Genomic DNA, 15,068 nt, shown 5'->3' with positions numbered 1-15,068 from the left:
AGGGTTAGACGCTGTGGTTGCATCAAGTGACTTTACCAAATTGCTGAAATTTTAATAAATTTTTAAATTTTAAGAATAGATATATAAATATTTTTTGGATATATATGACAAATCAAGTAATGAAAAAAAGAAGTATTTGATTTACAATTATAATAGTTGTGTTTATCTAAAATGTTATCAACAAAACCTAAAATCAATAGAATAGAATTACCTAAAGATAGAATTTAAATAAAAAAGAGAGATAAAAATACGTAAAAGAAAAAAAAAAGATCGAATTTGCATTTTTTTTCCTACGTTTCTTTAAAAAAACATAAAAGGAAAAAAAAAAAAAAGATAGAACTTGCATTTTTTTTTCCTACGTTTTTTTTTTTATGGATAAATTTGCATCTTATGTCATCTTTTTCCTAATAATAAAGTAAAAAAAAAAAATTATTTGAGTTTCACCTAAACTATTTCTTTTTGTTCATATTATCTTTTTCACAAACTAAAATTCCCACTACATATATACACAGTTTTTTTGGTGTTTTATTATTTCTGCTACGTATTTTAAAATTATTTGCTATATTCTTCATTTCTCCTCTCTGGCCTACCTACAACCCTGTAGGTAATTTTTTTTTCTTCAAATTGAATAGATTTTGTGTATTTGTTGCCTTTTATTATATATAATATGATTTTTATTAACAAGTTTTATAGATAGGCTGGAATTCTATATTTGGTCACACCTTTAAGTGTCAAGCAATATATTTGTATTTTTTAATTTCTTATTACATGATTATTTGTTGTTGACATCAATATTTTATAATGGATTTAATTTGTTATGACTTTTGTTTGGTGCTTTGTTCAATGTAATCTACATTATTTAATTAAAAGCAAAATTTGCTATCAAACATGAAATTGGATACGAGAGAATTCATCCGTTCAAATTTCTATGTAAGTCTATCTTTATTTAACTCCGTTTTTTTTTTTAAGTTCAAAATTTTGGATATTTTTTCATTAATGAATTGAGGTTTTGGCTTAATTTTGTTTTCAACCGTTTCAATTATTGAATTCATTATTTTTTTTAATGTGTAATATTAATATCTGTGTTTTTTTTTTTTTATGATAAAAAAAATATATATATGTGTTCTTAAAGGCTAAAACACAATACAATTACAAACGTTACTTTAAGTTAGTGTGTTATATTTATTTATTAGCAAGTTAGAATATTACATTAAGCTAGAGTATTATAGGTTCCTCAAAAAAAAAAAAGCTAGAGTATTATATTTTTATTTACTAATTTAGAATGTTACATATAGATACATATGCTAGTTTAGGGTTAATATAACTTATAACCATTTGAATGAAATCAATACTAAAACAAATTATTTAAATATCAAAATAAGAAATAAAAATTAAATTTCTTTTAAATATATAAGTATAATTTATTTTTTAATCTTAAATTTTGAATTAATTATTTTGTCATTATTTATTATTAAATTTAATTATATTATCAAAATATTTTTTATTAAATCGTGCATCACGGCCATAATACTAGTAGTAGTAGTATAAATGAAAACAATCTTATCAATTTGCAATATCACCGATTATTAGGTGAGAGTGAACCGACAAAGAATAAAACTGAAAGACAAAAAAGTCAAAAAAATTAACATGGGAGTTGGAAAAACTGGAGGTTTTTTACACGGTTGATCATGTCAAATTCGGACCAGCCCAGTTCAAGTTTGGGAATTATTGAGCTTCTGCTGTCTCCGTAGTCAAGAGTAAGAGACAGAGTCTGACAATGAGAGAGTGTGTGTAATAAACTAATCTGATTAAAATCAGTGATATGCGAAGAGAGAAAACAAGATATTAAAAAAAAATAAAAATAAAAACAACAGACAACAACAGCAACATTTTACTATTACTACTTCCAAAGAAAGATAGACGAGGATGATATTTTAGAGAGAGAAAGAAAGAGAAGAAAGAGAAAGAGAGAGTGTGTTTGTGAGTTGTTGGAAAAAAACACATTGGCCACACCACAACACATCACATTCACATTCAACACAATTAGTTCATCAACAGTCACCGGAATCTCCCAGTCTTCGAATAAAAAGTCCCCTCTCTACTCTCTCTCTCTCTGTGTCTATTTTTCTCTATTCAATTTGTTGTTTTTTGAACTGTTGAGTTTCTCTCTCTCTCTCTTTCTTAAAAATATCTTCATGTGTGTCTCTTTGGTTCGTTTCTTCTCTCACCCATTTCCTCAAATTTTCTTCTTATAGATTTCATTCATTCCGTGAGGGTTTTTGAGGCTTCTAATCTCCAACCCTTTACAGACAACCCAATCGGGCGTTTTGTGGGTATGCCCACACCTCTACTCTTTTTTTCTTTCCCCTGTTGTTGTGTTTCAATGGAGGTTTATAATTAATTTAGACGCAAATTTGGCATCTGGGTCTTTCATATTTTATGCTTTGGTGTTGTTTTTTCATAATTAGATCTTGCATGAACATGTGGGATTGCTTCAACTTTTTATTTATATACAGATTTTTCTTTTCTTTAAGTTTGTTTTGTGGGTCTTGAATGTCTATGAGCCTTTTCAAATGATGGGTAATTCTTGTTTTGGACCTTAGATCGTTGCTAAATTGGTTTGCATGATGTGGGCATGTTGTAATGGATTTTGATCTCACAAGTCACGTTTGATCTATTAATAACTTAATCTTAATTCTTATATGTTTAATTTATTTTAATTACCAGAAAGTGACAAGCTGTTAATTAGCCCCTGTCTAGTGCAGATTCTTTCTGTATACAGTCTCAATTAGGATTCTGAATTTTGTTTGAGCTTTTATTATATTATATTTTTAATTTTTACATTTTGTATATTCGGTGGGGGTGTTTTATTGGCATGCTTTTATTCCAATTTTTAACTAATAGTTACTTGTCATAAACAGAAGCTATGGTTTATGGTTTCAGGTAAATATGGGTATATACCTCAGCACTCCCAAAACTGAAAAGTTCTCTGATGATGGGGAGAATGATAGGCTTAGGTATGGTTTATCATCAATGCAAGGTTGGCGTGCAACCATGGAAGATGCTGTGAGTAATTTAATGAATGCTTTGCTCTTTCTAAATTACTACATAAATCCTGTTTTATTACAGATTAACTACTTCTTTGCTTGTTTCTATATTTGGTTTATGTGATATAAGTGGAATTGGGTTAACTATAAAGTGATTGGGCGTGAAAATATACTGCACTGTGTTATCCACTGTTAATTGTTATCTCTATTATCCAGGTGTGATAGAAAATATCAATACAATATCCATTATCTCCTCCTCTGTATACGTTTTTTCTCTTCTCAAATTTTGTTATCCCAAATTTGGCAATCTGCCACATGATTGTCACTGAGAAAGGGGAGAGCAGGGGGTTGGGTATGGGGGATAGGGGGTCGGACGCATCCTCCCCATAAAAGTCAATGAGCCCCAAATGATAGAGGAAGCAAATGTACTCAAAAATTCCAAATTTGGAATTTTAAACATTTGTAAGATTAAGAGGGTAGATTTTTTGGATACGTTTGTGCCTTTTTCTTTTGTTCATCTTTTTAAAAAGCAAGACCAGTACCTGAAAATGGTGAATGTTTGAAGTTTTTGAAATGGTCTATGATTGAGAAAATTCTGGCATCTTTTTAATTATCATCTTCTGTTTTAAACTAATTTTGGTGACAAATTTTTTATGTGCATTATCTTTCATGAGGTATTTGCAGCTGTAAAATTTGTACTTTTTCAACTAGGCTAATTGCTATACAATCTGTTTAGTTCTCATCCTGATTACAGAGTAATGGACTCATTTGTTTTATATTTGGTAACATATTGCACATCAGCCGGAATCTTTCCCCCTATACATGTTTCTTTACCTCTCCCAGATCCTGCAGAAGCGAGAGCCTTATGCATTGCATATGGCCGTTTTAAGATGTCAACTGTTGTCATGAGAAATTTGTGGTGCGCATGTCAGATACTTGGATTTACATTTTGATTGTGAGTGTGTTTGTTATGTGTGTATACACACACAGACACACCCATATTGTTTATGTATATTTTTGAGGGCTTTAAGTTTATTGGATGCAGTATACCTGTATCAATAATGTTTTGTTGTTATTGCTTCATATCTGTTGATAATTTATGACGTAGCTTCTATAGGAATACAGAAGTAAATATTTATCTTTGTGACTTGTGATATTCACATTATCTGGACTTATTTGATTTATCTGTTGACTTAACTTAATTATTATTGTTATTGTTATTGTTATTGTTATTATTATTATTATTTTTTTTTTATAGATTTACCATTAGCCTGTTGGTTAATATGATTATTATTTTTGTTAGCATGCTGCGTTCCCTGATCTTGATCCATCCACTTCATTCTTTGGTGTTTATGATGGCCATGGAGGTAAGAATTGGCAAGTTCAAGTACATGAATCTATGATAGATGGCTGATTCTACTAATGTAATAGGGACTTGTATGTTTGGCAACATAATCAATTTATCTTCGTGTTAGTTTCCAGTTATTAGTTATGCTGTTATTAGGAATAGTATAATTTGATTAATTAATCCACAAGTGGTTGATTACATTACAATTTGAAGGGGATTACATCAGATCTGATCTGCCTTTCTTCAATTTCCTTTTCGGAATTCTAAATTGTATTTTCTTAATTGGAGGATTGAATAAACTTTTTTGTATGCATTAATCATGCAGATTGGTTGCTATAATGCAAATTTATGTATTTATAAAATTATAATATAATTTCAAACATAATATATTTGGTTTTTTGGTGCTATTCTCAACTGGTTGCTACTGGTTTCATTATGTGTGGTTAGTTATGGTTTGTTGTTTCTAGTTTCAATCTCAGAATCTTAGAACTGTGAAAATTTGAGCTCTATTTTTTCTCTTTTTATTAACTTTGATTTAGCTTCAAATATATGTGCATGCTTTTGCTTTTCCAGTGAAGGGCAAGAAATTGTTTATTTAGCAGTTCATTTGTATGTAAGATTTCTTGCAGTATCCATCTTTAGGCTTTGTCCATTATAAATACATTTTCTGAAGCTGTTTGAGAGCTCATATCTGGGTCAGCAAAGCTAAGGAACTAACACTGCTTGTTTGTCTGTATGTAATTTATATAATCATTTTGAGTCTATAGGTGAAAATGAAAAGATGTGTGGTGCTTAGAATAGAGTCTCATCCCAGTGTCCAGAGCAGCAGGGCTTGATTCTACCAAATGGCATGGATTTTAGTTCTCAAGGTTCAACACGTAATAAATATAATTCTTATATCTAGAAGGATGAAAGTCTTGTTTGTTGTGCTTCTCAAGATTATAGATTATTAGCCTTGAGGAAAACTGATGTTCCACGATTCAAGCTTTAGATTCTTGGGTGCTTGGGCATTTCTATTTGTTATGCTTTTATCCTTCCAATTTGCTTCTTGTTAGCAATTATCTTATCTTTGTGTAATAGTAATTAGGATAATTGTACTCATGTAAAATCCAATGGCATTTCAGGTAAGGTGGTTGCAAAGTTCTGTGCCAAGTATCTTCATCAACAGATGCTTAGGAATGAAGCATATTCAGCTGGAGAGATAGGAACTTCTGTTCAGAAAGCATTTTTCAGGTTAAATAATTTAATTTTTTGAGTTTTAGGTTCCTTTTCATCATTTCCTAGTGATTATTGTTACATATATAGTAATTTTCTATAGTGGTCATACAATCTGCTGTTGTGCTTCATAATGTCATACCCAACACTGTGCTCCAGATTTTTTTATATAAGTAATTGGTTTTGCAAATGCATCATTAGAGTTTTGGTAGCATAATATAATATATATATATATATATATTTAAATACTGTGCATGTATGCCTGCCTGCTTGCATGCGCACATTTGTGTATGTACTGTCAATAAGTCTCACAATCTCAATTTGTGAACTCCTGACTTAAATAATTTAGACTCATCTCAATTTTTGGATTTAACATCAGATAAGTGTAATTTTATGACTTGAATACCTAAATACTTTCTTGTATGTAATTAAGTTGTGTGTGTGAGATATAGAATATAATAAGCTCATTATTTAGGTCCTTTACCAATGGCTTTCAACTTTTTTATGGGTTTATAGCTCCATTGTCATGCTGCTACTTTTGCACTCATGGTCTCATTTGCCGTTCCAATTATTACTATTTGGGTTATGCAGAATGGATGAAATGATGCGTGGACAGAGGGGTTGGAGGGAGTTAGCTGTTTTGGGCGATAAAATAAACAAGTTTACTGGCATGATAGAAGGGTTGATTTGGTCTCCAAGGGGCAGTGATAGTAATGACCATGTTGATGAGTGGGCTTTTGAGGAGGTAGGTGCAAGAATCAAATAAATTATCAAAGTTACTGTCTTCTGCAGTCAGCATTGATCTGGTTGATCCATTTTTTGCTTTTATCTTATTCATATTTACATCGCTCAGTAAATGGAGCTCATTTCCATTTCACATTTAGGTGTGACCTTCTGTATGCATGTGTGACCTTTTTTATTTTATTTTTTATTTTAATGAAACTTAATTGTTGACCTCATTTCCATTTCTTATCTAGGTGTGACAAATTCTGTATACATGCTTGTGTGCATGCATACTACATGCACAAATGCTCTCATCTACAAAAATATAATTGCTTATGTGGTACTCTCATGAGGTGAAATCGAATTTGTAATGCGATACATGATATACCTGTATTACATCTATCAATTTGTTCATCATTTGATACATAGGGATGCAGAGTATTTCATTTGTTCTTTCATTTAATTTTGAGGATGAATATTTTTTTTTTTGGGAAATTCTTAGTAGCAATCATCTTAATCATAAAAGTGCGGTCATCTTTGTAAATGAGTTTATAGGATATATATATCAAGGACAGATGATGTATTGGGCCAATGTATATTGTGGTTCTTTTGGTGTATGGAATTTGAGAAAAAGTAATTAATTTGGCCATATCTTCTTTTGTTTTAAACACACTTTTTACCAGGGGCCTCATTCTGATTTCGCTGGACCAACTTCTGGGAGCACGGCTTGTGTTGCCATTATTAGAAACTACCAACTTATTGTTGCAAATGCTGGTGATTCTCGTTGTGTGATATCTAGGAAGGGTCAGGTAATTTTATAATTTACAGGAGTTCTTCAGCATGTTTGTTGCTGATTATTAAAAAACATTATTATTAGCCAAGGATGTTTAAAGACATCTTCTAATTTGAACTCTAACAAGTATACAAAGATTATATCAAAATTATTAGACGATGATAATATGCTAAATACTGGAGCAGATCCCAAAAAATGGTAAATAAAATGAAAGTTCTCTATCCAGAATTTTAATTCCTGGTTCTTATTATGGCTTCTGATCTCTCTCTCTCTCTTCTCTCTCTCTCTCTCTCTCACTGGGACCTGTGGCTTCTCTTTTTCAGCATACAATCTGTCTAGGGATCACAAACCTGATCTTGAGGTTGAGAAGGATAGGATTTTAAAGGCTGGTGGTTTTATACATGCAGGACGAGTCAATGGCAGTTTAAATCTTGCTAGAGCTATAGGTATCTTATCAACATGCATGTGAACCTCTAAAAGCAAGCTTTTGAAACTTCAAGTCGATCTTTTGATATTTTGCTTTAAGGTGCTGGCCTGTGCTCATACCTTAAGCTGAAGTGAAAGTGTGAAACTTGTGGACGTGGTCTGGGAGCTTCTTCAGTAGAGGCAGTTAGATACCACTAGTACAAGCCCAGTGCTATCTTTTCGTCAAATTGAATATACATGCATATATACACACACATGTATATATATATGTATGGGTCATAACATGTGTTTCTAGAGAGAGAGTGGGGGATGTGTTATGAAGTTTACAGACTGATGTAGTTTCCATTTACTGCAGGTGACATGGAATTCAAGCAGAATAAATATTTGCCTGCTGAAAAGCAAAATGTAACTGCCAATCCAGATATAAACACTGTATGTATATCGTGTTATCCTGTCATAAGTTGATGACATTTTTATTACATTTTGTGTTTTTCTTTGCAATATGGTCACTTTGGAGATCAAATCTCCAACATTTCTACATGTTTTGCATTATTGCTTTAGCATCTCTCTAATTTTAATTTATTTTATTTTTCCCAAGATTGAAACTTCTTAAACATTGGTATTCCATTGATTATTATTTTTTTCTCAAGGTTGAGCTTTGTGATGATGATGATTTTATCGTGTTAGCATGTGATGGTATCTGGTAAGCATCTTAACTTTCCCTTCCAGATTTTTTTTTTTTTTTTTGAGAAATAATTACAACATGTTGCTAACCTCGCAGTTTGAACCCTTTCCCCCCTAGACCCTCAAGCACTTTGTACATGGGGAAGTGCCAATTCAGTTACAAGGCCTTTGGCATTTCCCTTCCAGATTTGGTTTTGAAGTTTGTCAAATCTTTTAAGGAAGTTGGGCTCACTAAGCCAATGTATTTTATATGTGCTTCCAAATTATTAAGACACGTTAGCTACTAATAATGAATTTAAGCTCCTCTTGTTTGAAACAGAACCTCTTGAAATGGAATTTTATTTAATGAGGCGTATGTCATTGTGGCTGTATAAGTAATTGGTACACGCTCTTGTTGCATTATATTTGTTACCCTAGAGGAAACCATGCATAGCTAGCCCAATGGAGACAAATTGTCAATCTAGGTATGACAAATTATTTTCTTCTCTCTATAGCTATATAATGAGAAATCATGGACATTATACAAGGTGGGTGGGGAGAGAGAGAGAGTCTTTGTGATTTTGGAAAGTTTTAAATTGTCATCAAAAGAGTATTAACGTTTGATGATATTGTCATGACTTGTAAGGTTTCTTGAACCATAACTACTGTTGCCTTTGGCCAAAATTTATTCCAAGTGATCAGACACCCAAAAAAAAAATTTATTTCTTTTGCTGAGAGACAAAGATTAATGTTGGTGGATTGTAGTTAGCATTTTACAAAATTCTACATTATAATTGAATCCCTCTGAGTGGATGTTTAGATGGGAGCAAAACATAATATAGGATACAATAAGGAAGAGAATTAAGCTAGGTGCATTATATCAATGTAGATTTTCAATATCTTTTGCGAATAATGGTTGCTGGAAAATTTCTAATTACATGCTATTGATTGACCAGTATTACAGTATATTAAAATTATTTTTATTATCCGTAACTTAGTTTCCACCTTGCTCTAATTTGTAGTTCTCTTAGTGAAGCTTTTTTTAAAAAGAAAATCATTTATATGTATATATATATTGTATCTGTTGATTTTATTTTAATTACTTGGTTGCTTTCAGTTTATACAAATTTTAATTTATGATGTTTACTGTCCTGTTAATTCCTTTCAGGGATTGCATGTCAAGCCAGCAACTGGTCGATTTTGTTCATGAACAACTACGCGTGGTGAGTGCATAGGTCTCCTCTCTTTTTAAAAACTTGACAATGCAGTTTGATTAATATTCAGCAAGTCTTACCAAAAATAAATAAATAAATAGAGTGAGGGATAATGACCTATCAGTGCATGAATGTTAAGCTAATACTGAGTTAAAAATTTGAGATCACAAATGTTCGGTTTCAAAGAAATTGTGAGAAGAAACAGCAGTTTAGTTTTGTCTGTGCTTTGGTTATGGTAAGAATTTTAAGTTCTGACCTGCCATTCAAGTGGTGCCTGAATAAAATGTTGCTCAACAACTGATTAAGGAATACTATATATATTTGGCTAGTTGATCCAGTGGGACTATATACGCCTTACAATTGTAATATTTCAGCCTGTTTGACGCTGAAAACTGTAACTCATGCAGGAAAACAAGCTTTCTGTGGTGTGTGAGAGAGTACTTGATAGGTGTTTGGCACCATCAACAGCTGGTGGTGAGGGATGCGACAACATGACCATGGTCTTGGTGCAGTTCAAGAAACCCATTCAGTCCCCTCCATCTGTGGATGAGCAATCCTCACTTCTTTCTATCATAGTCTGTGGATTTCACAATCGAATAGGATATACTCATTTTCTTTTTTTCTCCCATCTCACATGTGACAATGTTGCAGATACTCGTCCTAAAAAGAAAAAGGAGAATGGTTATCATTCAATTTGCAAGCTTCTACCTTTTTTCAAGTAATTACTCATTTGGAAATTGCTTTTTATTTTTGGTGGGCTTTTTAACCGTCCAAAAGTTTGTTTTGTAATGGATCAAGAACTGGAGCAAGGGATTAGATAATCTCTCTAAGTCATCATCACTAGAGGAGGAGAGTAACAATGATGAAGGGAAGGCCGAGGAGGCATTGTTAAATGGCAGTAAGACACCCAAAGACAGTAACAGTGATGAATTCCCAGTAGATGGAAGTCACAAGCATCACAAATTCTGGTGCCAGATGTGTAGGGTTGGGACTAATACTGAAGCTAGGATGAAAGAACATCGCAATGGAAACGAACACATGAATTTACAACGAAAATAAGGAGGGGCCATCATTGCCTTATCCACGATATCAGAGGATGTCCAAGAAGTTGAAAACACAGCTGCCAAAAACTGATTAATGTGAATAAAAAGTTGGTAACTTAAATGTATTGATATGGGAGTTGATTTGGAGATAAGGAGTTAGTCGTATGTGGAATCCCACATTAATAAGGAGATGGATTCCTTTATTATAAATTAGTGTAGTCATCTGTATTGAAAAAGAAATTGAGTTAGATATGTGCACAACAAGTATCTAGATAATTCATTATCTAATTCATTAAAACATGTACCTTCACCTCGTCAAGATAATGTTCAATTATTAATCTTAAAACTCCCACTAAATCAAATTAAATGGACCTTATTAATTAGATTAACTCGTGTAATCAAATTCATGAGGCACTTTAACCTATAAGTAGACTCATTCAAAATCATTTGTAACATAACAACAGCAGCAAAAATAACACAATACTATAAAGCATTTGGACGCACAAAAATAGAGGTTCTTGGCAAAGAAGGGTGTTCTCCTTAAAGAGAGGGAGTGTCGCGCCTCACTCCAAACAAAAATTGTGTAATTTGTGGTATAATTGTGTAATTTCTCCCAAACAAATATTATCCCGTATTTTTAATTTAGTTTCTCTTGTACTATTTCTAATTTTTCTTGTATTTACCCCAACAGATAGTACTTCCTTGCATCTCACATGTGACTACTTTGCAAATACGCATCTTAATCATTCAATTTGCAAGCTTTTAGTGGGTTCCAGTTAGCTCAACTGGTAAAGTCTCTGATGGTTGTATAAGAGATCTGGGGTTCAATTCCCGCCTACACCAAAAACTGATTGGTGTCTTGGTCTGATGAGAAAGAGCTATTATCAGAAGCGGACGCCATAGGTTGAAACTCTCTCAAAAAAAAAAAGATTGCAAGCTTTTACATTTTCACGTAATTACTCTTTTAAAAATTGCTCATCTGATGAGTTATATGTTTTTCCTTAGAAAGCTAGGATGAATGTACAAAGAATATTCATATGGTTAAAATTGATTTGCCTCTGTCATTTGGCAGAGCCAAGATTTTCTCAAGTGGATGCAATCTTTAACTGGAAAAATATATAAATACGGGAATTTTATTTATTTTTATATGAATTTTATTTTTCTATTTCAAATCAAGAACTCATTACAATTGTTTTTGACAAGTTTTCCTGTAGCCTTAACAAAGGTTAAAGGAAGAAGTTGGGTAAACGGTCAGATCCTCTTTCCATAATCTTCCTTCTTCCAGCTTCTCTAACGTTTTATGTCTGTGGCCGTCGCCAGTAGTTTTCAGGTGGATGGGTTTAGAACTTGATTTGGGAGTAGCTGATACCGGTGATTTTGATTTTAGAACTTGGCTGAATCCGTGTAGTTTAGGATTGGAGTTTGTGTTTTGACATTGGGTAAGAGTAATGCTATAGGCACAAACTATCTTACAATATTTTTATAAACCCCTGATATGGCTTTAGTATTTTCCAAATATCTATTGTAAATAAAAATGTGATGTTAGTAATGGGTCCATATTAGAACTAGTAAGAATTTACCACATTAGCAGTTTGTAAAAATGTTGTAAAATAATTTGTGTCGATAGCATTACTCTTCTTGGGGAAGAGTAATGGAAACGTTTGGATTGTGCCAACTTTGCTTTTGGTCTTCACTAAAATGGTACCATTTGGGCTGATTTGGCAAAAATAAAATATGTCAGCATGGACATGTATTTAATAGCAAAAACTAATTGTGGGAGGTGAATTGTTAATGGAACCAAACTTTAGGGTGTAAAATCAAATTTCTAAAATGTTGGGGTGTAAAATCTAAACAACCTCAAACTTTAAGGATATAATTTGTAATTTACCCTATTCTAAACTATTTTCCTAGTCAACTTCAACTTGATGTCGCTTTAAATAATTTTGTTAAGTATTGAGGTTACTAGTTTCTTGGATAAGTGATGTTTACTTTGATGTCAGTTTTCTTTTGAAATTTATTTATTCATAACTTATCTATACTATATAGAAGAAGATTCTCCTCTTTTTTTCTTTTTTTTTTTTTGATACAAGATAGAAATTCTACTCTAACCTAATCTAAGTGTATACGTAACATCTCTCAAGTGCATATGTATGTAAAGCTCCCTTCTTGAGACTTGAACCTCGGCCTTGCCCCCTACACCCACAAAGTACTTATACTTGTGGAGTGACCATCGACCAAGGATATGCAGTGTTAGATTCTTCTCTTTCAACTAGACTTTTATGTGTTAAAAAATACTCTCATTAATGAAATGTAATTCATTTAAAAAGGGTTATAAATGTCAAATAACAAATTTCATTTTGAATTCAAAAAGAAAATTTCTAAAATTTAGGATTTTTCCTCAATTCAAAAAAAAAAAAATGTTACAGCACAAATATTTTACAACATTTTTACAAAATATTAAGTAACTAAATTCTTATTAGTTTTCATTTAGGTCCACCATTAATACTAATAATCATCTCCAATCAACAGTTTGTAAATTTTTTTGTAAAATAGTTTGTATCTCTAGCATTATATAATATATATATATATATATATAATTAATGTTTATCTCTAAATTTTATCTTTTTATTTGTTTGAAAAATAAAATTATATATTTCTAAATTATAATAATGCAAATTATTAAATTTACAAAAAAAAAAAAAAAAAAAAAAAAAGCCTCACACGCACGAGAGGCTAGTTAAAATATAATAATTTAATTAATTTATTAGCAAAAGCCCAAGCGAGTTTAATTAATTTAGTAAATATAATAATTAATTTACTAGTCTCTAACTCTTTATTAGCAAAAACCCAAACGAGTAAAGCTAAAGTCAAAGCCAACACAAAATTGGAAATTTTTTTCTTTTCCTCAATTCTCAGATACCTCACTGCCAAAATTATGTAAAGATTTAATCAAATGTCAGAACACATTTATTTCTTACCTTTTTTTTTTTTTCAATTAAATAATGTAGGACGACACTTTTTTTATACACTCATTTCGCCCGGCATGCCGAAATTTCGGCCGGAACCAAATCATTTCCCTCCATCTACCTTCCTATCTGAAAGTTTTTGAAAGTGAATCATGTGAAGGGTGTGTGTGTCAAAGGTCAAAGATTACAAAACTGAAGAGTGACGTGTTAAAGATATCAAAGTTGGAGAAGTGAGTGTANCTCCATCTGTGGATGAGCAATCCTCACCATCCAAAACAGCTGACCCTGAATCAAAGTAGCTGCAGCAGTCTATCCACATATCAGATCCTATACTGCATAACTCTCATTGGAAGAAGAAATTACGAGAATCCCCTACATTCTTGATATTGAGTCCTTGGATCTGTAACTGTAGATGGCTCTGTAAGAAAATGGAAGGATCAAATATTAAGAAATTGTTTTTGGCTCTGCGTGTTTAGGTTTGAGAATTCAACAATATCACTACTTAAAATAACATGTACAGTTTATTAACAACCGCATCTCTGAACAGCATCTATGCATATATTTTAATGATGCTATACAAGCCAGTTGCTTGTGATTCAGCTTGATATGAGCAAGGAAAAAATGGCATTACTAATGTGTGATTTTCTTTCCAGTTTATAATCACACACACCTTTCAGTTCATCTCCCACTATGCACACCCAGTAGGAGAAAGATAGTTGAGGTTGCTTTGGCTGGACAATGCTAGTTGCACACAATTTCAACTATACATGCATAGCTGTTGTGTACTCTAATTTTCTTTTAATAATTATTTCATGAATCGAGTACGTGCATTCTTTCTATCATAGTCTGTGGATTTCACAATCGAATAGGATATACTCATTTCTTTTTTTCTCCCATCTCACATGTGACAATGTTGCAGATACTCGTCCTAAAAAGAAAAAGGAGAATGGTTATCATTCAATTTGCAAGCTTCTACCTTTTTTCAAGTAATTACTCATTTGGAAATTGCTTTTTATTTTTGGTGGGCTTTTTAACCGTCCAAAAGTTTGTTTTGTAATGGATCAAGAACTGGAGCAAGGGATTAGATAATCTCTCTAAGTCATCATCACTAGAGGAGGAGAGTAACAATGATGAAGGGAAGGCCGAGGAGGCATTGTTAAATGGCAGTAAGACACCCAAAGACAGTAACAGTGATGAATTCCCAGTAGATGGAAGTCACAAGCATCACAAATTCTGGTGCCAGATGTGTAGGGTTGGGACTAATATGAAGCTAGGATGAAAGAACATCGCAATGGAAACGAACACATGAATTTACAACGAAAATAAGGAGGGGCCATCATTGCCTTATCCACGATATCAGAGGATGTCCAAGAATTGAAAACACAGCTGCCAAAAACTGATTAATGTGAATAAAAAGTTGGTAACTTAAATGTATTGATATGGGAGTTGATTTGGAGATAAGGAGTTAGTCGTATGTGGAATCCCACATTAATAAGGAGATGGATTCCTTTATTATAAATTAGTGTAGTCATTGTATTGAAAAAGAAATTGAGTTAGATATGTGCACAACAAGTATCTAGATAATTCATTATCTAATTCATTAAAACATGTACCTTCACCTCGTCAAGAT

General features: G+C 32.2%; 1 protein-coding gene across 1 annotated transcript; it reads left to right on the top strand.

Annotated features, from left to right (window-relative positions):
• Nucleotides 1-1,902: 1,902 nt before the first annotated feature.
• On the top strand, nucleotides 1,903-14,072 carry LOC112035362 (probable protein phosphatase 2C 60). The gene is made up of 13 exons (XM_065764700.1): nucleotides 1,903-2,089; nucleotides 2,256-2,333; nucleotides 2,944-3,066; nucleotides 4,351-4,414; nucleotides 5,520-5,628; nucleotides 6,202-6,355; nucleotides 7,017-7,143; nucleotides 7,450-7,572; nucleotides 7,908-7,984; nucleotides 8,203-8,255; nucleotides 9,384-9,438; nucleotides 9,837-9,958; nucleotides 13,674-14,072. Exons 3-13 carry the CDS (start codon nucleotides 2,950-2,952, stop codon nucleotides 13,735-13,737), a joined length of 1,065 nt encoding a protein of 354 aa, XP_065620772.1. The 5' UTR covers nucleotides 1,903-2,089; nucleotides 2,256-2,333; nucleotides 2,944-2,949; the 3' UTR covers nucleotides 13,738-14,072.
• The last annotated feature ends 996 nt before the right edge of the window (nucleotides 14,073-15,068 follow it).

This window comes from Quercus suber, unplaced genomic scaffold, assembly GCF_002906115.3.
Source record: "Quercus suber isolate HL8 unplaced genomic scaffold, Cork oak 2.0 scaffold_578, whole genome shotgun sequence".
In the NCBI taxonomy this organism is placed as follows: domain Eukaryota; kingdom Viridiplantae; phylum Streptophyta; class Magnoliopsida; order Fagales; family Fagaceae; genus Quercus; species Quercus suber.
Note: the sequence above shows the minus strand (reverse complement) of the source record. Positions and strands in the feature narration are given on the sequence as shown.